Source organism: Excalfactoria chinensis, chromosome 1 (genome assembly GCF_039878825.1).
Source record: "Excalfactoria chinensis isolate bCotChi1 chromosome 1, bCotChi1.hap2, whole genome shotgun sequence".
In the NCBI taxonomy this organism is placed as follows: domain Eukaryota; kingdom Metazoa; phylum Chordata; class Aves; order Galliformes; family Phasianidae; genus Excalfactoria; species Excalfactoria chinensis.
In genome coordinates this window covers 34,856,001-34,880,528 of record NC_092825.1, presented here as the reverse complement: position 1 = coordinate 34,880,528, position 24,528 = coordinate 34,856,001, and the positions used below count along the sequence as shown (strand labels likewise).

The window sequence follows — 24,528 nt, the reverse complement described above, 5'->3', positions numbered from 1 at the left end:
TTACTTAGTCATTAAGATAGAAGAACGCAACTTTAATTGACCGATGGGGTACAGAATGGATGCTGACTTCAGTTCACTCCAGTACAGCAGTCAGTACTCCACTGTAAACATTATCTATTCATTTAAGCACTGCTTTTATTATAGAAAAGAAAACCAGTGCCTTCCTATCTCCTGTTAGAAAATGTATACTGAAGGCATACTCAGAACTGTAATTTATAGATAATAAATAAATAAAAGCAAAAAAAAGTACTAAAAAATGAGTATTTTACATTGCCTCTGCTTATAAAATAACACAGTAAAGCTTAGTAAACTGAATCTATTAGAAGTTTTCCAGGGGTACTGAGGAACTGTGACAATTAATTATGGTAATTAGGATTTGTATTTAGAATACAGCAACTAGTAAATAGTAATTTTATAGCAAATTTGTAATGAAGAAAATATAAGAGCAGACCAAAGTTGCTCTGAGTAAGTATGGGCCTTCCAATGACTTCATTGTCATTGGACATTAGTGTCTTAGAGAAACATTAACATGCAATTCAGTCTGTTGCAATACAGTCATCTCCCACTGCTCACTGCTGCCCATGAGCAAAACAATTGTACCACCATAACCCTAGCAGAAAAAGAATACAAGGATGACTTTAATTGCTGAAAGAAAAATCAGTCATCTTACTTCAAAGCAGCTTTTTCACTTGTTCACGTATTCACGCTAACCTGTCCATCCTCAACATAGCATATCTTCACAGTCCATTTTGCAAGCAGAAATACATTTGCAACTTGCAGCTAATGGACGGTAACAGCAACGGGATGAAAATCATGCCTGCAACCCACAGGGAGTTCTGCAAAAGCACACTTGTATCTATGGATAAGTTATGATTTGAAACATCCTACTGTGTATTAGCACGTTAACCGTTGTTCTGATATCTCCTGTCAGGAGTTTACAGATTGCAGCTTGCCCATACAGTTTTTCCTGAACCTCAGAAATACACATTTACTCAGTCTATCCAAGGCAAAAAAGTTGCTAATCCTCTTAGAAATGAGTTTTTCTTTCAGAATAGAAATGCAGTGAAGGTTAAAGGGGTTAACGAGGATGATTCTCAAGCTCAGGCAGGCATTGTATGGTAATTTTGTTAATTTTTTAGGCTGAACCACAATGCTGTTATATCTAAGGACTGTGAATAATGTATTTCTTCACACATGAAAGAGCTTCACAGGGATGAGCCCCGTTAAATGAAGGTAGAAGCAAACATCTTAATTTTCAGCCAATGGTAGATTCTTGTATAGCATTCTACTGTTGACTGAATTCCTGTACCCTTATGTTCTCAAACTACCAGGGAAATTTTAACATGCTTACATGTTTTGAACTAAGCTTATATTCTTCTAAACATCAGCACAAAAGCTTCAAGTTTCCAGCGCATCGGTATAGGAATGGCATATATCCCAAGTTGGCAGAGCAAAAATGTTACTCTTTGTACTGAGTCAGAAGTCAATGCAGTCTTTCAAGCAAAACTTTTCAGAGACTCCAGCCATTTTAGAAGAGAAAAAATTAAATTCCGTAACAAAAAAGACAATAGACCATAACCTCAAGTTATGACCTGATCTCAGGTTTTCAGCTAAAAGAAACAGCTGCATCATTTTAACAATTGTAGAGATTAAAATATAAATTCTTAGACTGGTACAACCAGATGTCTTGTCTTATTAGATCCACTTAAATGATGATATGCCTTTGAACTGCTGCTTCTATCTAGAGCCACGTTTTTCTTTAGTTATGTTTCTTATTTTTCCTTTTAAAGATGGTAGTGAGTAATCCCACCTCAAACCCTTTACATAACAAGTAATCTTGATATTTCAGGTATTCAAGCCTTCTTCTGTCAGATGAATGCTCTCATCTTTAGGCAGGAGAGATGAATTATTTCTCTTGCTAATTAAATAAGACAGTTCAGTTAGAGAAGTAAAGTGTGCTGTGGTGCCTTAAGCCAGCCCCAGACATCGACACACAAAAAGCTTGAGATGAGTCAGCACCGTGTGCTTGTGGCTGGGAAGGCCAACTGTATCATGGGCTGCATCACAGGAGGGATGGTGGCAGGGAGGGGGAGTGGATTGTCCCCCTCTTGTTTGCCCTCATAAGGCTCCACCTGCAGTGTTGTGTCCAAGGCTGGGATACACAGAACAAGAAAGACACAGAGCTGTTGGAGCAGGTCCAGGAGAGGCCACAAAGATTATCAGAGCACCTCTCTTACAGAGACAGACTGAGAAAGCTGGGCTTGTTCAGCCTAGAGAAGGCACTGGGGAGATTCCATTGTGGTCTTCCAGTACTTAAAAGGAGCTTATAATCAAGAGAAAGACAATTTTTATATGGATACTGATAGGATATGGGGGAAGTGTTTTAAACTAAAAGAGGGAAGATTTAGGTTATTTGTTAGAATCATAGATTCATAGAATGGCCTGGGTTGAAAAGGACCACAATGATCATCTAGTTTCAACCCCCCTGCTACATGCAGGATCATCAACCACCAGACAAGGCTGCCCAGAGCCACATCCAGCCTGGATGTTAGGCAGAAATTCTTTACTCAGAGGGTGGTGAACAGGCTGCCCAGAGAAGCAGTGGGTACCCCATCCCTGGAGGCATTCCAAGGCCAGGCTGGATGGCACCCTGGACAGCCTGATACAGTGGGTAGCAATTCTGCCCCATGCCAGGGGCATGGAACTGCATGATTCTGTGACTGGATGTTCTCACAAAGAAGTGATGGGGGTGGTCTTCTACAGGTAGCAAAGGTGAGGCTGAGGTATTACAATGAAGCTCTACTGCAATCTGTTACTGCCTAATCACAGTACTACTCCTCTGCTGGTTGTGTTTGGAAGGCAAATAAGTAGACCTTTAGTAACAATTTTGAAATCCATCTGCTGAAAGGACCCCTAACTCTGTAACTGCAGTTCACACACTAATGCTGGTCCCTAAGGAGGGACCATACTCTCTTCACAGTCCCTTGCTAGCAGGCTCTTCACTCAGCACACCAGCTGCCACCAACCTCATTAAAAGGTTCCTAAATCTCCTCTTAGGAAGGGCAGTTCCAAACAGATGATTCTGCCCAGTGAGCCAGGCATCCAAAAATGATATATTGCAACACTTAAGCCACTATACAAATTAAAGACTTTCAAGTCTCATAGTTGATTTTCACTTTTGCGTTCAGAGGCTTGTGTTGCAGATCACTATTATTTACCAATTCCTTAAGAAAAGCTGATCCGCTATGGTTGGAATGGAAGTCTAATGGCTTTTTTCAAATAATGCTGGAAATACAGAGAGGACTTTTAGCTTTGTATTATAAATGACCACTATTTTACTTCATGAACAGCAGTAAATTACTTGCACAGTAAAGAACATGTAATTACAAAGTACAAACAGTAACTGATAATTATGATTATTTCAATACACTACAGTGAAGAGTAGCTGGTAATTAATTTCTGGACCTACCAGACTAAATATAATTAGTAGGAACCTAAGAAACTGCAGGCATACACTGGTAAAATAGAGTTAGACATCGCTGTATTTTTCTATATTACCTAACACTTTATCCACAATGAAATGATTCAAGCAAAACAAAAACTCGTTTCATAAGAACTTCTAAAAAATCTATAGATTAAAAACAGGGCAAAAAGTTACAAATTTTAGCATTTATACAGCATTATTAGGCATTCCGTTATGCTCATTCAAAATTTGACTGAAGTAGCTGCCAGAGAATCAACAACCACTTTTACGCAGTTTACTGCCTGTACACTTACATGAACATTTACACTCAATATTACACTGATTTTGCATTGATTAGGATCTTGGGACACAAGCCTAATTCACTATTCTCACTCTAGCATATGTTGCTTGTGAATTATTTCACGGTATGTGTATTGGTTATTAATATACAGATGATAGCAAATGTACAGAAGGAATAAGTAAAGGAAAACTCACCAGTGGTGGTGCCTCGGCTGAAGAAGCTGGGGCAGTCCTCACTGGTGAGCAATCTCCAAGAGATGCTGCCTCAGTGGGAGTCAGCCCTTAAAGGAGGTCTCAGAGGGGATGGAGTCGAGCTCCACCCCTTCCGGGAGCACAGCTACATCACTCTCACCTGTGCTCCCACAGCTGACCCCATACTTGCCTCAGCTGATTAATCAGAGGTTCAGGCTGTGATTACCAATCTCCCATACAGTATGACACACCTTATTTCTCAAATAAAGATTGTTGGAAAAGTTACAAATTAGTCTTTACTTTTGGTTTCATAGTCAAACTCAATTTAGACCTGTAGGCCATAATCTTGAAAATACTCCTAACTTACTTTTTACACAAAACCTCTCCAACATTTCTTGCTGGAGACAGTACCACCTAATTCCCCGCTTTATTTTCAGAACAGTTTAAACTGAACAAAGGTGATATGTGGTACCCCTATGCAAAAGGAATCTGATTGTTCAGAAGTGAGAAAACATTGACAGATTTTAAAGTATAGGATGACTGGATGTCTACAGAGTTGCTAATAGAATCATAATATTGTAGAATCCTCAGAGTTGGAAGAGACCTTTAAAGATCATCTAATCTAACTCTCTGCAGTCAACAGGGATGCTCACAGCTAGATCAGGTTGTTCAGAGCCTGGTCCAGCCTGGCCTCCAGGGATAGGGACTTCCAGCACCTCTCTGGGTGTCCTATTCCAGTGCTTCACCAACCTCAATGTAAAAGACTCTTTTTCTTATATCCAACCTAAATTTACCCTCTTTAAGTTTGAAACCAGTTCCCCTTGTCCTGTCAACACAGACCATGCTAAAGAGTCTGTCCCCTTCCTTCCTGCTGCTTCTCTTCAGATACTGAAAGATCACTCTCAGTTCTCACCAGAGCCTTTTCTTTTCCAGGCTGAACAACTCCAGCTCTCAGCCTGTTCTCATAGGAGAGGTGTTCCATTACTTGGATTATTTTTGTGGCCCTCCTCTGGATGCACTCTAACAGGTCCATGTCTCTTCTGCACTGAGGACTCCACAGATGGATGCTGTACTTCAGGTGAGGCCTTACCACCAGAGTAAAGTGGCAGGATCACCTCACTTGACCCACTGGACACACTTCTTTTGATGCAGACCAGGACACGGTTGGTTTTCTGGACTGCAGTGCCACACTGCTGCCACATATTCAGCTTGCCATCCACCAGTACCCGCAGGTCTTTTTCTACAGGGATGTACTCAATCATTCCATCCCCCAGCTTACATTGGTAGTGGAGGTTGCCTCAACCTAGGTGCAAGACCTTGCAGTTCGATTTATTGAACCTCATGTGGTTCTTCTGTGCCTACTGCTCAAGCCTGTCTAGGTTCCTCTGGATGGGATTACATCCCCAGGTGTGTCAACTACACCACACAGCTTGGTGTCATCAGCAAACTTGCTGAGGGTGTACTTTTGACCCCACAGTCAATGTCATTGATGAAGATATTTAAGAGTATCGGTCCCAGTACTGACCCCTGAAGGGACACCACTTGTCACTGATCTCCATTCAGACATGGAGCCACTGACCACCATTCTCTGGATAATACTAACCTTTGCAATGTCTTTTCAATGTGAGTAAATACTGAATGAATCTTCTCATTTGTTAATTAGATTCAGTATGTGAAACTGCTCTGAGAACAGAATTTGGGTGAAGAACAGAACAACCACTATATATTTAATAAATAAATAAAAACATATTTCTGTCTCCTTCACAGGTAGTATCTCTATTTGTCACCTGAGTGTCAATCCATATTCTATAATTACATTACTTGTTGCAGCTATTTTTCAAAAGCATGCAGTTCCTTTGGAGAAATGTACTGCTTTAGCTTAGTAGCTATTCTCTTCCTCTGCCCTGCTGTGATGCTTTTATCATAATAGTAGTCATATGCTGGCAGCCACAATCTTGTGCTCCTGAGAATGGCCTCATAGAAAGGCTAAGATGAATCTTCAGATGGCTCCTTAAATGTATGCCTTTCCTCTCTTGCTATTGTTAGCAAAGCAATAAGCTTTTTCTTTTTTTACTTTTTTTTTTTTTTTTTTTTTTTTTTTCTCTCATGACTCCTTAGTTCTTTTGGAAAAGGATGAAGACACAGCCTAGGAGAAAGCTTTGTTGGGTGACAGCATCTTAACACCGAATAATCTACTATTGTGCATGCTAATAGATGGTGCTAGGTTTGATTATACAATTTTGTAAATGAATATCAAAGTAAATTACTTTTCCAGATTGTTCTCAATTATTCCTTCTCTATAATTTCCTTTTTGAACAGTTTAATACTTACCATTGCCACCCAAGGGTATATATAACCTAAGGCGTGTATTTCATTGTAAATTTATCTGACATCATTGTGCACAAGAAAATTGTAACCCAACCACACAATGTTTAAAGGTACATAGTCATAGTTTCCAAATATCTTCAGACATCTCAAGTTCTTACAGAAATGTAATTTCCTGTCATGGCCTTCACAAGGTTGGTTTTAAAAAACACTGAGTTACTATCAAGTACTGCATAACTGGGTATGCCTGGGAAGGATTTTCAAAGATTACAGAAGGCGAAAGATGTATTTTAACTGCAAATAAACACCTGATGGGCTGAGATGCCTTTGATAAATCCTATATGCCTATATGTCTATAGAGATCTGATCCTTTTAATGTTCTAACACAAGATTAGAAGTAAAAAAACATGACTTTTCCTCTTTTTTGTCAATTTAATGAAAGGCATATACTCCATTTTAAACTAAAATGTCAGGTGACATATTTGCATACATATGCATACAAATGCATACCTCTACACTCATGTGCCATGTAATGAGAAAAACTGTTGTTAGTTCTCACAAACTCACAGTCTTAGTCCACGGTCTGTGCTTATCTCACTGTCTACTGGTTGCTACTCGTATTTTCAGTACTTTAAAATTATTTGGTTTTTTTGCATTTGAAAGATAAATTTCATATACTGACCATGGCCCGTGTTCCCTTGCCTCAGCTGAGTAACCCCCTGCCAGGACAGCCTAACAAATTTTCTGTCAGACAAGCACTATGCTGTTAGTGCTCAAAGCATCAGTTATCATACTAAACTCTGTAAAACCCTATATGAGCTTTTCCATCTATTTCTGAATCACGTCTAACTTCCAAGTGTTCACCTTTAAGTACAGTAAGGTGTTTCCCTCAGATATATTGTTCCAACTCCTTTCTTAGTCCTTCTGCCTCTAGCCTCCCTCACTTTTCCTATCATTTGGCACCTTCTGCTCCCTGGATTAGACAGAAGATCTGTATTTGTCTGCTGATGAAATGCTCTTTTATCTTTCTTCCTTTAAACTCCTCCTGAAAACTCTAGGTTTTTTTTGCCCTCTAGCATATCATTATTTGACATTAAGTTATCAGAAGTGAGCAGAGGCTGCATTGGTGTCCCCTCCACTCAGTCATACATGTGAATCAAATTATTCATTTTGAAGCCCCACAGACTTTTAATAATGGCTGATAACCCCCTCATCCCATATCACTGTGCAGAGTTGGGTACTATGGAGCGTCATGAAAGGAAGAGGAGGCCAGCTATACTGCCTCTGAGTATGAAAAGAGGAGCAATAACATTTACCTTCCACTTACCGGTTTCTATTGCTAGAAATCCAATCTGAAATTAATGTTGCAGCCTGCTGGTGACAGTGTTTGTTACCAAAGCTGCAGGCCAACATGATGACTTCCCGACGCAACTCTCTGCCCAAATTAAAGAAAGCAATAAGGTTCCATTAATATATGCATTAAAAAACTTATAAATATGCATTTCTTATGACATAGTGGCAGCAGCTAATAGTTGGGTAACAAATCAAAGATAACCATCTAGATACACAAGCAAGCCTACAACTCATGCAACAGCTAAAGAAAGGGTATGTATCAAAATTAGATTTCATTTACATTCATGCAGTCTTCCAGATCTCTTGTGGTCAAGAGTCCAAGTTCTTAAATATCCAGTGCAGACAAATATTAAATTAATGCTTAATGAATAGTGTTCTTCAAACTCAGGAAGACAGAATTCATCTCACAGCATCTCTCTGCTCTCCCTTTAGCCCCAGAAGAAAAATCAGGAGGAAGAGAGAGCTAGGAAAGTATGACATGCTGAAGATCATTCTGTGCAATATTACATCTATGTTCTGTAAGAAAACAAACAGATAAACAAAAACCAATAACAAAGAAATATAACAGTACTCATGTTGGTAGGATGCTTGAACAAGCGATTTGTTTAAATTACTCGTTGGCCATCCAAGCTTGAGATACATTGATGCGACTTGTCTTAAAATATACTCCTGAGGGGGAAAGGAATATTCAATGTTAACATATAATTTTGATTTTTGGTTCAATCTTGAAATACAATCAACAGTAAGCAAAGTAGCACATCCACATATAATTTCCCTTCATTAGTATAGTGAGAAGCAATCTACAGAAAAGCTAATTGATCAGATGCCTCATATTCGCCAGTTTATTGTCATAAGAAATATAGCAACTTAGAGTTTCCTACATGCTATTTTGAATTCAGAATACACAGCTGGAAGGTTGCAAGAATGCCCTGCTTTACAATTAATCTACAGTTAATCTCAACTACACCATGTATGTTCATATTTAAAAGAATATTGTTTTGATAGCCATAGATGGGGCAAAAATGGTCCATAGGTACAGTCAGTTGACCTCAGAATACTGAATAACATGGCTGCAAATGAGCTTTGTACGTTTAATGACACTATATTTTAATTTCAGTTTCGTGGTGTGCTTAAACAACAAAGCCAGCACAAGATGTATTTTAGCTTATTTTATGTTTTACACAGGAGATGTATTTACATATTCTGACCACTTGTGAAGAAAACAACTGTCACTATATTCAGCATAATCTTCTGCCAGTGAAATTCACCTATTTGAAAAACAGAATAGCATCTGCTTTATTATTATAGATGCATGGGCACGTATACGTGATGTTAGGACAAAAGGCAATTCATAGTGCCACTTCCTCTAGCAGATATGTTATTCTATGACTAAAATAACTTTTTATCACCTCTGCTTTCAAAGTTCTCATCAGCAGTGATAAAACACAAGCCAGCTGTGAATTTTACTGTTTTTATTTATTAAAATTGTCTTTTTTTTTTTTTTTTTTTTTTTTTTTTTTTTTTCACAGGTATGTTTTAAAGTGAAATATCAATGGCAGTCTGGTAAGAATTTTTCTGTGTAGTTAATAACAGACTCAAAATGCAAATTAATTCAACATCATTCTGTGATACGGCTCTGGATTGCATGTAGGCTTACAACGTAAAGAGCAGGTAGCCCTGCATGTATATTTATATGTAAGTATGGAGTTATACATACATACATATACCCAGTCACCTCTAGCTTCCTGCATTCTGAGCATGTGTGTATAAACACATGTAGAAAAAAGAAGAAAAAGCACATCTAAACATTTCAAGCTTTAGAGTGTTCTTTCACTTAAATATCTTTATTAAATTACACAACATTCAAAATAGGTAAACTACATGAACTTCACTGTACCTTCATTAAACACATTTCAGCATAGCTAGGATTTATTTTTTTTTCCCCTGGTAAAATATTTGTCATGTCCATCTTAATTACCTATCGTTAGTTGCTACTGCTGTCCCTTCGGACCCAATTATGAATGGGCTTCTGATTCAATAGTGATCTAATCTATGTTAATTAAGGTAACTGCATTGAATTCACTATGGTTTTTTGGAGAAAATAATGACTACAAATCATAACTTCAGTGGCATGCATCCTGTTTAAGTTGTGCCTGCATTTGATGTTCTTGCTGAGCTTCGGCATCAATCCAAATACAGCTGAGGGGCTCCACAACAGATAAAAATCTGCAAATAGATTACTTTGTCTCTTTTAAGTAAAATACTTCATTTGTTGTAGTATTCCATAGGAGAAATAATTACTTGTCCTCTATTTATCATATGCGTCTCAAACAAGTTATCACTGTTCAAATGCAAATGAACCAAAGATTGACAAATGGTATGTTTAAATAAGGAATAATTAGGAAGGAAGTTAGTATCCCTAGGTCACTTACAGAATCTAACCGGAGAATAGTTCAATTCTTGGTAATAAAAGGGAGTGAGGGAAAAGGGAAAGAGAGAGGGAGACCATGCATCTCTTACACTGAAGATGTTGTAGTTTTCTGTGCGGTCCAGTAATTTATCTAGAGGATAAAGAGCTTGGCTGGCTGCATGCCAAGGCAGAAAATCCTTCTCCTCTGAAAGGTATCTGATAATCTCCAAAGGAATATTCTGAGGCAAATAACCAGCTCTGCACAATAAATGAAGTTAGTATTAAATTGATTTTGCAGGAGACACATTATAAGGCAAAAATGACTTTTTTATTTTCCCCAAATGAAATTAAAAGGCAGATAAATGTGATAAACTCATCACACTATAATGACATAAAAGACAATCATATGATAAACAGAACACACAGTCTCTCCCAGCACGTGAGAACCTACATACTGGATGAAGGAAGGTACAAAAAACACATGAAAGAAAACTGAACTATCTATCCTTAATACATATAGACTTAAGAAAATACAAACAAGGAAGTAAAGTTGTCTGCACAAAATCAACAAGCCAAGGTACAGTGTTTCAGAGATCATTTGAAACGGCCTCAGTCAGCTCTGAAGAACTAATAGTGAATAAAGTTCCTTTAGCTTCATGGTTTTCCTCCTCACACTGTTCTCTCTCCTTCATAGCTGCCTTGTCTTCTAACTGTAAGCCATTCTAGAATAACTTACTGTGTTAAGCTGAAGTAGAATACAATGATATACGTTGGTTAAGAGTTTTTCAGCACTTTCAATGATTATTTTTTCACAGGCTTATCAATCAATCAGGTAGAATTTTGCCCTGTTCTTTTACTGAAAAAAAAACCCTCTCCCTGAAAGGAAGAGAGTTTAGTAGGGTTTCGAGAACTTATATATATATATATATAGCTTTAGATTTACAAGTAAAGTGCAATACAGCATTTGGAAGCTACTTTTCAGATCTAAGTACTGGAAACATCACATCTTAGGATTTGTACTCATTTTCTTTTTCAAAACAGTATTTTTTCTTAACTACCCAGGTTGCAAAAACAAGGTGTAACCCTGTGGGTGTGAACTTGCCAGAACACACAAGTCTGTTCTTCTGCTGATGCATGTGTTTTAATACCACAGGAGTTTTCTACCTGCCTAGAGAGGAGATAATGATTTCATTTTCATTAAACACTTAAACTCAGAAAGCTGGAGTCAACAAGTTTCAATGTAACATAGACCTCAGTATGATATATATATTTTGTCCTTATTGGTCACCAATGGTTCTCTTAATTTCCATCACATGGAAAAGATGCATATTTGAATGCTTGTTATAGCCAATAAGGAAACTTACAGATTATAACAGAAACGAATCGATACACACATATAGAGATAAACTGTGATCTCAATTGTAACATCAGCTCTTTTAAGAACTACTTTGCTAAAATCTTTGAAATAGACTGATCCAAAACCACAATTTTCTTGTAAAGTGCAGCATATCCAAGTAAGTCATTGTGCTTCGTAATCCTCTTCAAATTCTTGCAGAAGTGAGTTCATGTATGATATTTCAAAATTATCTATGTGTGCCTCCGGTGGCGCAGCGGTAGAATTCCCGTTTGCAACACCAGGGGGCCCGGGTTCGAATCCCCCCCTGTGGAGCAGGGGGTAGAAGTGCCGCTCTGCTACACAGAGGGCTCGAATCCTGGGAGTTGGACTCGATGATCTCTAAGGTCCCTTCCAACTCGCACAATACTATGATACTATGATATGATATCCTCATAACACACTTTCCAGTATGCTGTCATCTTTGTCTCCGTTTTGTCAGCAAGGTTCTGTTCTCATCTCCAGTTACAGAGCAGATTCAAGCAAGGAAAGCAAAGAACTTGAGTTCACTGTGTCACTCAGCCACTTAACAGATGTGTAAAGAGAGTGGGGCTATAGGAGTAGATAGTGACAGAGTTCAATACCCTGAGAAAGTAAGCTAAATAGAAATTGTTTCATCTTTACAGGTCTTTATTTCTGAAGCAGTAAAATATCAAGATGAATTTTAGGTCTTAACACGTTGTAAAGATGTGTAACTATTATCATGGGAGCCAGAAGCAAGCTTGATTGACTGCAGAGTTAAACACCTTGGAGTCAATGATAGCAAAGAGGTAAACTAGCTCAAAGTTCCATATGCGTAATTAGCTTTTAATGGGATTTGTGATTATTGTTACTGATAATTTGATTGACATGAGAAAGGGTGGAGCAAAGAACACGATGAATGGATCTAGAAAACAAGCTACATAAGATATAAACACATGTATGTTTATTATAGCTGCGCTAATGGACATTTAGGATTAGGCCTAAATTGAGATTCTCTTTGTGAATCACAAAAGGGGAATCATCACTGCAAAACAAACAGATTATTTCCTTTTCTTTGTAAATTTAACTCCTCCATAAAGAAACAAATTCATTGAACTCAGAGATCTATTACTTATTCATGAGCTTTTGGCTTTTCTAATCAGTTTTAGAACTGTCATTCTAAGCTGATGCTACACACCCTATTTACAGTGGAAACTGCTGCTCTCATCATCTCACCATTTTCCTTCTCTTCCTGCATCTGACTCTTGAAAAATACCTATGCACGATATCATAAAATCAACTTCCCAGATCAACAGAATCAATGCTAAGATCATGTCCCTGTGGAAGACATGCCAACACATTTAGAAGAACCGAAAATTGTGACAGTCCAATCTTTTCAGCCTCAGCCACTAAGTCCTATTCACGGACATTCCACTCTGAATACATTTATTTTCCATATTATTTGCCATTGAATAATTTCTGACAAGAACTTCTGATAAATGCACTGTCTGGCTTTTTGTGCAAAATGTAGGATGTAACATCTATGCCATAAAACCTTTAATGTATACTACAGCTTAAAAGGTTTGAGGAAGATTGTCATTTGAAAAAACGGAGAGTTTCGTAACAGTTGGGTCAAACTCAAACACTGCTAATTTTTGGCATTCATAGATTAGAAAACATGGTAAAAGAAGATCTCACTAAACCTTAGAAGTAATATATAACATTTCTTAAAGTTCAGAAATCATAAAAATCTAAATCACAGATCTAGGAGCTGTGTGCGCTATCCTAGTGGTAACAGGAATGCCACACCAAACAGCTCAGCAGAAGATAGGAACCGGCCAAAGCTCCAGTGACCAGTAGGTCGAGGGAGGTGATTCTGTCCTTCTGCTCTTAGAGGACCCCACCTGAAATACTGTGTCCAGTTCTGGAGCTCCCAATGCAAGAAGGACATGAAGCTGTTGGAGTGAGTCCAGAGGAGGGCCACAAAGATAATCAGAGGACTGGAGCACTTCCCCAGTCAGGACAGACTGGGAGAGCTGGCTCTCTTCAGCTTCAAGAAGAGAAAGCTCCAGGGGGACCATATAGTGGCCTTCCATTACCTGAAGGGGGCCTTCAGGAAAGCTATGAAGGGACTTTTTAGAAGGGCATGCAGCAACAGGACAAGGAAAAGTGGTTTCAAGCTGGAAGAGGGTAGATTTAGCCTAGATATCAGGAAGAGATTCTTTACTGTGAGGGTGGTGAAATGCTGGAACAGGTTGCCCAGTAAGGCTGCGGATGCCACCTCACTGGAGGCATTCAAGGCCAGGCGGGGTGAGGCTGTGAGCAATCTGGTCTAGAGGGAGGTGTCCCTGCCTATAGCAGGGGACTGGAATCAGAGGATCTTAAAGGTCCCTCCCAGTCCAAACCATTCTACGATTCTATGATTCTGAATCTTCACAAAACTGAGCAGCTATTTCTCAAGCTTTGCATTTTTGTATAATCACATTATTTACATCAAAAGTTTGTCCAGCACTAACATTGATTTCAAGAGTCCCCTTCCCCTGGAGACACGGAATCCAGCAAGACATCCTGGATGACTTGAGCAGTGGCAAATTCACCTAATAGCCAAGGTGTCCTGATATGCTTCTAGGATTCTCCTTCACTATCTGTGAATAGTGAAATAGTTTCTAAAATGGTTATGTAGAATCCAGACAGCAAAAGCAAAACATTTGTCCCTGGTAAAGTAGGAGGGAATGGTCAAAGGAATGAAAGTCACAGGACTTGTGACAAACTGACTGACAACTGCTAATTGAAAACACTTGTCTCATTTATGGAGCAAGATGACAACAAAGATGAAGAAAGAAGGCAGAATACAGAATGAGCCTGCTCTACATTTCCCTGCAAACTCATATTCAGACCTATATAAATTTTTAACAGAATGTTTAACAATTATCATTACAACAAAAAGAAAAGTAATAGTAGCAACTTTCCCATCGGAGAAAAACATAAAATAATTTCCCTGTCATATAAATGTCTGGTATCATTTATTCAAAGGTAGCAAATATCCTACATTAAGTTTTTCACTTTACACATGCAGCTTGATTTATCAGTCTTTTCCATCAGTGTCAGTGGAACACCAGTGGCAAAAATCCTTATTTATCTCATGTCCTTTTAGCTATCATGTTGTTGTCCTTAAAGTCCAGCAGAAGTACCATCAGATACTGCCTACCAAATGGACCAGAGCAATGAGATGAGGTTCTTTTTCAGCCTATCCATGTTAGAAGAAAACAGAGAAACCATCTGTCATGCAGGAAATAATTGATTATAAGCTGTACCAAAACCAAGTAGCACACATAAACACCACAGACATACTGGTCTGAGACACCATACTGTTTCTCTGAGTGTCTCAAGCAGACACCTGAGAATCTTAGCAAGCACAAATCTACAACCAAAATTTGCAAGGAAATTTGGGATAGTCACTGCAAGCATGCAGCATATAAAGCAGTCAAAACTCACTGCTGATTTATAAACAGTGGGTTGAACACAAACTAATATTCAGGTTAAGTATTTCTCAAATAAAAGCCAAAAATTTTACAAAGCTGATTCTGGAATGAAAATGTTGGAAATAATAACATTAGGAAATCATTTAGTCCCTTCCCTTCCAAGGCAGGTTTTTAACAATGCCATTCCTGTAAGTAATTTAACTTTGTTTCTATAGGCCTCTAGTGATTGATATCCTAGAAGCACTACAATTTTGGCATTTCTTTTCCCAAGGGCATGGTGATATTTTAATTTTGGTCCTTCTCCCAGTAAGTCTTCATGGAAAAATATTAGCAGATCCATGCACATGTTCTAAAATTACTATTTAAATTACTATAAAACATAAAAAGCTGAAGTCTTTGCTGCATTCTAGATTAGAAGTTTCTGATTGGCATCATTGATCACACAGAGAAGAACCCATGTTTAGAAAGAAAACTCTACAAGCTCTGAGCAAGCCTTCTTTGTACTGAGTCATGTAAAAATATGTCAATGAAAGCAGAATTTGACCAAAACGATTACATTTGAGATGCTTTGTTGTTTTATTGCCCTTTAGCTAACTGTCCTTAACCAACAATTTAACAGCATGTCAACCTTTCTGCAGCCACTGTTGCAAAAAACTTTAGTATCAGTTAGAAACATGGCAAAACATTACGTTTGTCTTATCATCCATGTTCCTGGATTCCACTTTTTCCTGATGAACTAAAGAGGAGAACAAGAACATGGGCAAGAAGAGAAATCTGTTTTAGTCATTAGAAAAATTATCTCTAGCAAAGAATCCTGGCCCAGAAGTTTTTCAAGCCTAAAGAGGCTGCAGACAAATTGTGCTAAAAAGGTTACTCTCAATTTTTATGACAAGAGCAGAGACAGACAAAGACCTTTCAAAAGTAATATGAATATACAGTTGTGTAGGACGTTATACAATATCATAAGCACCGACCCTTGAACAAGCTACTATTCTGCTTACTTTGAAGAAACTGCTACAGCGACTATTGCTATAAAGAAAAAAGACAATGAATAGAAAGCAATGAATGTGATAATGAAATATTCATCAAAAAAATATCCCACTAAAAATCATATATCAATCCAAAATAATCTTTAAGTTACATGAGCTCTTACCAAGTCAGATAAAAGCTAGAGTGCTAGACTATATTATGAAACATCAGTGTGTATTCAGCTGCATTTTGACCTTGATTTGTTCTTTACACTGAGCCGCTGAACTTATGGACAGATCCCAGCACATTCGTTTTCCCCTTAGGGACAAAGTACCAAATGGTAGTGTAATTGCCAAGGGAAAATTATTACTCTGTTCTGAATTATTTCTATCATAAATCCAGCACCAGTCAAACAGACTCTGTCACAGAAACGACAGTGTTGCCTTACAGTGATGAGAATCCCACATGCGCGTGTATCATCAATCCCTTAGTCCCATCGCCAAACAAAGCCATTATAAATCTTGCATTTAAATCAAAATTAGAAAATCCAAGCTGGCAGCAAACTGGTCGACGTTGTTGAAACAATGGAAATGAAGTGATTTACTTGCCACTGGTTTAAACCTCACCCTGCATCATCTGTTTCCTAAGAAATAACATATGACTAGCTTTCTGTTTGGATAATTTTAAAGACCAAAAAAATTCAGCTCTTCAGAACATAGATGTGCAACTCAGATTAACTTCAGTTACATCTCTGCGCATACGCAATGTATGAATAACTGGATATATTCATTAACCCACAATGTGGTATTTTAAAATAAGTCAGACTCTTATTCACAGACTCATTCCTTTAAGGTCAAGTGTCTGGATTAGTTTAAGCACTGAGAAACATAACTGTATTTGGCTTTTTCTAACCTTATTCATTTGTTCTGGAAGTACCAAGGACTCGTGCCCCTATTGATGTATTCAGGACATATTTTCCCACATTGCTTTAACAGCAATTATGTGGCAGCTCAGTAGAAACAGTATGTTGAACGCTGGCACGGAAAAAAAAAAGCTTTGAGCAAGACAACCTGTGCAAGAGTGAAATGTACTCCTGAATTCACATGTCACTTTCCACTTCTAAAAGTCTGAAAATTCAAAGATTAAAATGTTAGAGACACCTGTCACCCATATTCAGGAAAGGAAGCTGGAAAAATTTCTATGCTTCTGCATAGAAAGCTGATGAGCAACTTGTAAAACGGGCCCAAGGACTTTGAGAATAAAAGCATCATCTTTCACTCACTGACTTAGGTCCAGATGAGGACTCTGCTTTTATAAGACATCCAAAGTGGCATAATGGAGGCATTATGATTTGTACCAGCTGTGGTCTTCCACATAAACAGGACAAGAAAGCACATCTGCTCTTTGATAAGTACAACAGCACCATTTGGCTTACAAACTCACTGTAAGTGCTAAATTTAATCAGCATTCAACCTCTCTAACATCAAAGGATTCAGAAAGTATGACAATGTTTAGTGAAGCATGCTTATTATTACGTTTTCTTACATGCATAATATTTCAGACCTTTTCAAGTGGCATTCAGCTTCACATAAGAGCATTTTAAGCATCCTGAATAGAATAGTTCCAATTCTATGCAATTATCAGTGTAATCACATTGTTTAAATTATATTTCATAGATTTAGAGTTGCCACATAAGTGAAAGCTGGTGTTAATTTTAATTAATCACCTTTGTCAAAAAGAGAGAGAAAAAGGAAAGGAAAAACCCACACCTTTGAAAGACAGCATTTGTAAAAATATAACAACTAAAAATTCTCAGATTGGACTTAGTAACTCTCCTTTCCTCTTCTTTTCCATATGGGGGAAAATAAAATAAAATAAAATAAAATAAAATAAAATAAAATAAAATAAAATAAAATAATTAAAGCAGAGGAGGACTACAAGATAAAAAGGAATGGTCTTACAGCCAAGAATTAACACTTTGCAGTAAGTTGAATAATGTCATGCTTTTCATCACTGCCAAAACCTGATTTTGTAGGTGTGCCTGTCACTTAAATTAATTGATGAAATTTGAATATATTTCAGGAGCTGGTGGAAGTCATTTTCAGATGACTTGGTTATTAAAAGTGTTCTTTATTTCACAATAATTTTTTTGGGGGGTAGAATGGAACAGCCCTTCTACAGTTATCAGTGAGCAATGAAAGCATGTCTGAGCACATTCAGAATTGAATTCATTTATTATTATGCACCAACCACATCTCTCATATCTCGTTTTCCTTCCTGTTCTAATGTTTACAATTTGTGTATCAATCATACAAGTGAAATTTGTTTTTAAAAGCCAGGATCTTCATATGAAAAGTACAAAGGTGTGATCTTAAAAACAAACACACAATCTGAATTTTGTTTGCCAGAATATCTACAGAGTTGTATATTTTTTCTGTAAAAGCAATTCTCTAAAAACATATTTATAATAAAAGAGTCTGTGAAATTCTTATAGCCCCTCACCTATTCTCTTATCTTCATTTTACAGAAAGAAAACTGATGCACAAACAGTTTAAGTAATTTTACCAAGGTCACCTAACAACTCCTTAGCAGAAACAGCACCTGAGATTTCTCTAGCCTCCATCCAGAGCATTGCTCTTAACACAGTCCTTCCCTTTACTGCATTACTTAGAGGAAAATACAATTATAGCCAAATGTGATAAAGACAAACTCATACAATATTAATTCTGAAGAGTTACTTTTTACTGAGAAAAAAGAAATCTTCTATGTGAGCTACCAATAAATCCAAGCATAAACTTTCAAAAACTGCATTTATAAAATCACCAGATGATAACCAAAAACTTGGAAAGTACAACCTGCACTTTCAGTTCAGAAGTGTATCCTGGCAGCTATTTGGCTACATTTTGCCAAGCAGACAGAGCATACAATGCCAAAGATGAAACCTCTTCCAGATGACATGACTATGCCACATTGGCATAGTGTAACTTCATGAGCCCAGAAAGTAGCACAGGTTCTGATCTCTTGCTCTCTGCTCGGGTCAGAAAGTAATGGAATTCTAGGAGAAGGGGAAAAAGCTTCTTATCATAACAGCGGAACTGAAGGAGGTGGGGAAAAGCAATGAACACTCTTGCAGGGAAAAAAAAAAAAAAAAAAAAAAAAAGGTGTTATAGATGAGAGCAGAGCACAGGGAACAAACACAACTAAGAAGGGGACAACAGAGTCCCCAAACAATGGCAGAAGCTGTAAGGATGGACAAAGACCTGGACTGCATCATGAACACACACATTATATTTGTGTTCTTCAGACCCCCCTTTCCACTACCCAAAGTTGCTAAGAAGCCTTCAACAAGCTCACGCCACCTTCCTTGTTCAAACTGAAACACCAAGCTGAGCATTCTCTGAAAGTACAATACAGAACTGTTTTGATTAACCCTCCCAAAGCAGATTCCACAGACTGTTCCCCTCTGCTGTCATTACGCAACACTCCACAGCATCTGCACTGCAACATGAATACAACCATATCAAGCTAATTTCAACAAGCATCTTGAACAGACCAAGAGTGTGAGTTGAAAAGACAACAGGCTGAGAGCCAGCAGCTAAAAATAATACTTTCACGCCCTTGAAACTGCTTTCGTGTTTTCCTGAAAGAGTTTGTCCTGGTCTTCTGCTAAGGACAGGGTTAGCATAGGTTATAGAACAAAATTACTGCTATAGTGTACAAGGAATAATCAATGCATAGGCAAATTTTGTGGGAATGTGGATTAACAGCATTACCTAATTCTACAGGATAGACGCATGTTACACCCAGACCTACCCACTACACTAAACTCTTTGCAGGGAACTGAGATCCACAGATTCTCTTTTGTGCATGCCAAAGACTTATTCAACTTCAGCTGCTCTCAATGCTCTTGCAGTGTCAGTGATTCCCTGAAATGTGTTGTACGATTTGCTGCACTGCTCTTATCTACACGAGAAAATCGGATGCAAAAATGATACATAACTCCACTAACAGAACCCACTTTTAGAATGCTTACTGTCAAGAATCAGTCTGATTCTTCTTTTATGAACATATGTAAATGTATGCTCAAAAGTGTATCTCCATGTAAAACAGATATCAAGGCTGTGATACGTCAAAGAACATATGGGTGGATACAAAGCATATGGAATGAATGAAGGCTACCTTAAAGTATTTGTGGCTTTCTATTTTCTCCAAGAAAGGTACAACTGCTATGGTTCACTGAGAGAATATTTATATCAAAGGAAAACTAAAAACAAATCTTGTAGGAAAACATATCTAAATCAGGCACATGTGTAGAACCATCACTAAAATTTTCATGACAGTGAAAAGAAAAAGAATAGTATCTGCTGAAATAATTTCAATGAGGCCTTATCTATTAAAATACTAAGTCTATACCAGTATTAATCAAGCATGATGCAAACTATCAATCTAATATTTGCTCCATTAACTAGTACTCAGAGGCACTAATTAAGGGAGCTACTTAACATATCTGTTGTTTTTCTGTGTTGAATTACCAGCAAGTGCTATCAGGAATAGTAATGAGGGCTGGAGTTAAATTGCACAGTTTATTTATTTAAATGAACTCTATATGATTGTTTATGAATGACCCAAGTCAAACAAGGTCAATAACCCCAGATATGGCTGCTGAAATTTGGAAACAATTTGAAGTACAGTACTTAGGCTAGATGAGAACTTCTATCTTTGTTGCCTACTTGTTATCTAGACCCAGAGTTTTAAATGTGGCCTCCAATGCCCTGACTTTTCCTGACATTACACTGAACAGGACTTTAAGTAACATAATCAAGTATAACATGGAACTAATTATCCTAGACATTCTGGAAGACTGGCTACAAATGCTACCATAAATGACATATTAACTGTGGAAAACAACAATGAACATCATTAATTTTGACATGCACATATTTAACAGAATCACAGAATCACAGAATATCTTGAGTTGGAAGGGATCCACACAGACCATCAAATCCAACTCCTAATTCCATACAGGACAATATAAAAATCAAACCTGTATCCGAGAGCATTGTCCAAACACCCCTTGATCACTGGCAGCCTGTTCCATGCCCACCACCCTCTCGGGAAGAACTTTCCTTTACATCTAGCTTGCCCTTCCCCTGGTACAGCTCCATGCTGTTCCCTCGGACCCTGCTGCTGTCACACAGAGCAGAGCGCCCTGTGAGGAGCTGCAGCTGCCACGAGACCTCCCCTCAGATAGCTGTAGCTTTCTGTTATTGTTATCATTCAGTTCAACTCTACTTGATTGATTTTATGGAACCAAAATACACCAAAAAGAAAGAAGGAATATATTTACATAGAAAACGGGCAAAAGTTTAGGAAATTAAATTTATAGAACTTAAAATATTCCTTGAAGTTATCAATGAATTTATACTTATTTTTGAGAAATCATTATGCTGGACAGTAAGTGGATAATCAGCATTTTGGAGGAATAAAATCAAACATATCTTTTGAAAAAAGAAAAAATTAAAATGTGCTCAAAATAAAGTATTTTTTCAGCTTTCTCCAGATCTCAATGTTTTACTTAAGATAAGACAGGTACATGTTTCAGAAACAAAATCAATTTGCATTAATAGTATATAGAAATACCACATTAGGACTTATCATACTAGGACACTGGAAGATTAGAGTTGAACCTTTCTGCTGTGTACATTATCAAGTTCAATAGGGAGTACTTCAGAAATCCCTAAGTACAGGGCATTTTAAAGAAATACAGTATTTAATACAGTAAAGCAAAAAACAAAACAACAAAAAACCTGATTGCATTGGAATCTGTTTTAAAAGGGACATACACTGATTTAAGAAGTTACATTTTCACTTATACATTCTTTTATCATTGAAAGCAATATCTAGGGAAATAATATCTAGGGAATAATATAAAAGTATATGTTCCAGAGCTCTCCCCTCACTCAAAATGCCTATGTTTATAGAGGTAGACAAGAAGATAACATATCTGTACCACTAGGGACTACATCAGAGGACAGAATTAGGCTAAAAACAGCAGTCTTCTCCAAAGGCAGGTCTAAACTACCAATTACTTCCTCTGTGCCTGGTCAATAAGGTTACTCACCTTTTCGCATGTTGCAGTCAGAGACAATTGTCTGTGTTTAATCTCCCTATCACATAACATTATATGGAGAGGGAGAGACACACTGTTCATCAGACACTAGATTGAATAAGTGCTGCATCTACAGGGCAGGTAAAATCTAAAGGATGGCTCCGCTCTGACAAAAAAGCAAAGTGACTTTCGGCACAGTGCCTTGCAGCCAAGAGGAAAAGGTAGGCTGCTCTTAGGCTAATGGTGGCCTTCTGAACATGGACTTTTTGAGGAAACTAAGAGTGTCGGTGTCATTTAGATAGTCCTCAGAGCTTGTTTTGGAACACTGCTGAGCATCTGACACAGAGAGGCCAATGCACTGTACTGTAGCACAGTGTATGACTCCCCACCATTTGCCTCCACAAGAACTTCCACACATGCTTTCATATTCCCAGAGGTGCTCTGCTATCTAGGCCTGTCCCAAAAGACTCTTAACACTCTTAGCACCTCTCTAGTCCTGCTAGAGATGATAAAGCAAGGACTAGGTCTGCCTCTGTTCTTTTTTTGTCTCAGAGAAGCAAAATGAAAACAAATAGATGAAAGAAGCAAAAGAAGATTAGCAGTACAACCTACGTTCCAAGTTTAGCCAGGTCTATGTAACTTATTGCTACCCTTTGAATATAAATTTACCAGTTGCAAATGTGCGTCTCTACAGCTCTATTTCATCCAGCTCTGTGACAGCAAGACTGGCTCGTGAGATGTATATTCAAGATAGTATTAGTGACAGGAGTCTGGCCAAAAAATTAAAAGAAGCAGGAATCTATCTGTGTATCCCTGTTAGAAGGGTACAACTGTTTAACTACAGAAACATATGGGTATACAGGGCAAATATTTAGTACAACTGATTTTTTTCCATGGCGCATGATTAACAAATGCAGTGGATGACCACTGAAGCTCAACACTGAAAACAGAATGTCAAGCGTTTACAACATGAAATTTTGTGAACAAACTCACAGTGTTTACACAAAACTACCTGTGAAAAAAATACACCTTGATCCAGTATTATCATCAAAGAGCTTTGGAAAGCAGGTTGGGAATGAGCTTCTTATCTGTGTCTGGGAGTTTTTCAGGTTGGAAAATTTGGCCAGATTATGCAGGTTGCAACATTAATCAAAACCTCGTCTTTATGTTTCATGAAGAAGACATGAGCATTGGCTCAGTACTCAGAAGAAAAGTCTCAACCTACAAGAATCAGCTTCAGAAACAGGCTTCAGTGCTTAGATTTTCTGTGAAGTAAAATCACATCTGATTGCATTCAGTTCACGGAAAAAGAAGAAAGCTGCACGCTGATTCTGTACAACCATAAATTACTTCAGCTTTATTAGACAAAAACCAGCTCTGAGGTGCCAAAGTTAAGAATTTAAGAAAAAAACAAAAAACAAAAACCACAAAACAAAAACTGAGAGACTTTTGCATTGCTGTGCACATGTCAGTTTTTCCAACACTCTAGGTATTTTGGAATATTCTGTAGTATTCTTCTAGCCAAGGAGTACATGGGTCACAGTCCACTGTAAACTGAAATGGAGACCTACTTCTAATCATGTAGCATTGCTGAAGAAGCTACAAGATGAGAATGAAGAGCAGTACAAAAAGAAAAAGGTTGCTCATCTTCTCCCTGTGATGCCTTCTTCTCTACTACATTGCTAGACTGTTAAATAACGGCTAATCACTAGTTTATGTCATGTATTCAGGCTAGACTGGCAGCAAGAACAGAGTGATAGGGCACACAACTATTCTTTACTGCAAAGAAGCTGGAACATCACAGAGCCATAATTTGTGTGACATTGTGCCTGAATCTCAAAAATCTGATGATCATTTCTGCTGAAATGTACCTCCATCCTGCTAATTCTTTCAGGCTCCTGCTCAAATATGTCTATAAATACATGGGTAAACAAAAAAGCCAGTCATATCAGGAATTCTTCTCACACAGGCTTTGACATCACAGCATTTTATTGATGCAGTGTTCCTAGGAATCTCTAAAATCTCAAAGTTTGAAAAGTTTTTCTACTTTTATTTCATATTTCACTTTGACTATCAACTTACTGAATGTTTTAAGTTCAAAACAGGGATGATTCAATTGTCTCAATTCATAAAGAAAGCACTAACCAACATTGTGTTAATCTACATAACTCTAGTCATAATAAAACACAAAAAGCTGTATGAATTCTAGAAACAGTCAAAAAAACTCTGACTTTCCATTCCATGAGAAAAACGTCATACAGAAAAAGAGTCCATTTTAACAGATTACAAGAAAAGAAAGATATTGGAAAAATGATATAGCACCATAAGTCAGAGCAAAAGCTCCTCCTGGAGCTTGAAGGTGCTTTCCAACATAAATAAAATACAGCAAAAGGGTCACTTAGAAGGAAAAAAAAAAAAAAAAAAAAAAAAAAAAAAAAAGAGGGAGAGAGCTTTAGGGAGAAAACAAAAGGAAAAAAAAAGAACTCATTCCTTGTTCATTTGAGAAAGTGGAAGGTGATTATTTATTTCCCAAGTGTTAAATTGAACTAGGTGCAAAATTGATCAGACCTC

The 24,528-nt window shown here is 37.6% G+C and overlaps 1 protein-coding gene across 2 annotated transcripts in view; it reads right to left on the bottom strand.

The window, feature by feature from the left end:
* Positions 1–24,528, bottom strand: part of TRHDE (thyrotropin releasing hormone degrading enzyme) — a 209,649-nt gene that overhangs the window by 19,864 nt on the left and 165,257 nt on the right. For both annotated transcript variants that reach the window (XM_072340919.1, XM_072340925.1), the window contains 3 exons: positions 10,154–10,301; positions 8,205–8,302; positions 7,608–7,715 (listed from right to left, as the gene is read on the bottom strand). In XM_072340919.1, the coding sequence (XP_072197020.1) occupies positions 7,608–7,715; positions 8,205–8,302; positions 10,154–10,301 (354 nt within the window). The remainder of the gene's footprint in view (positions 1–7,607; positions 7,716–8,204; positions 8,303–10,153; positions 10,302–24,528) is intronic.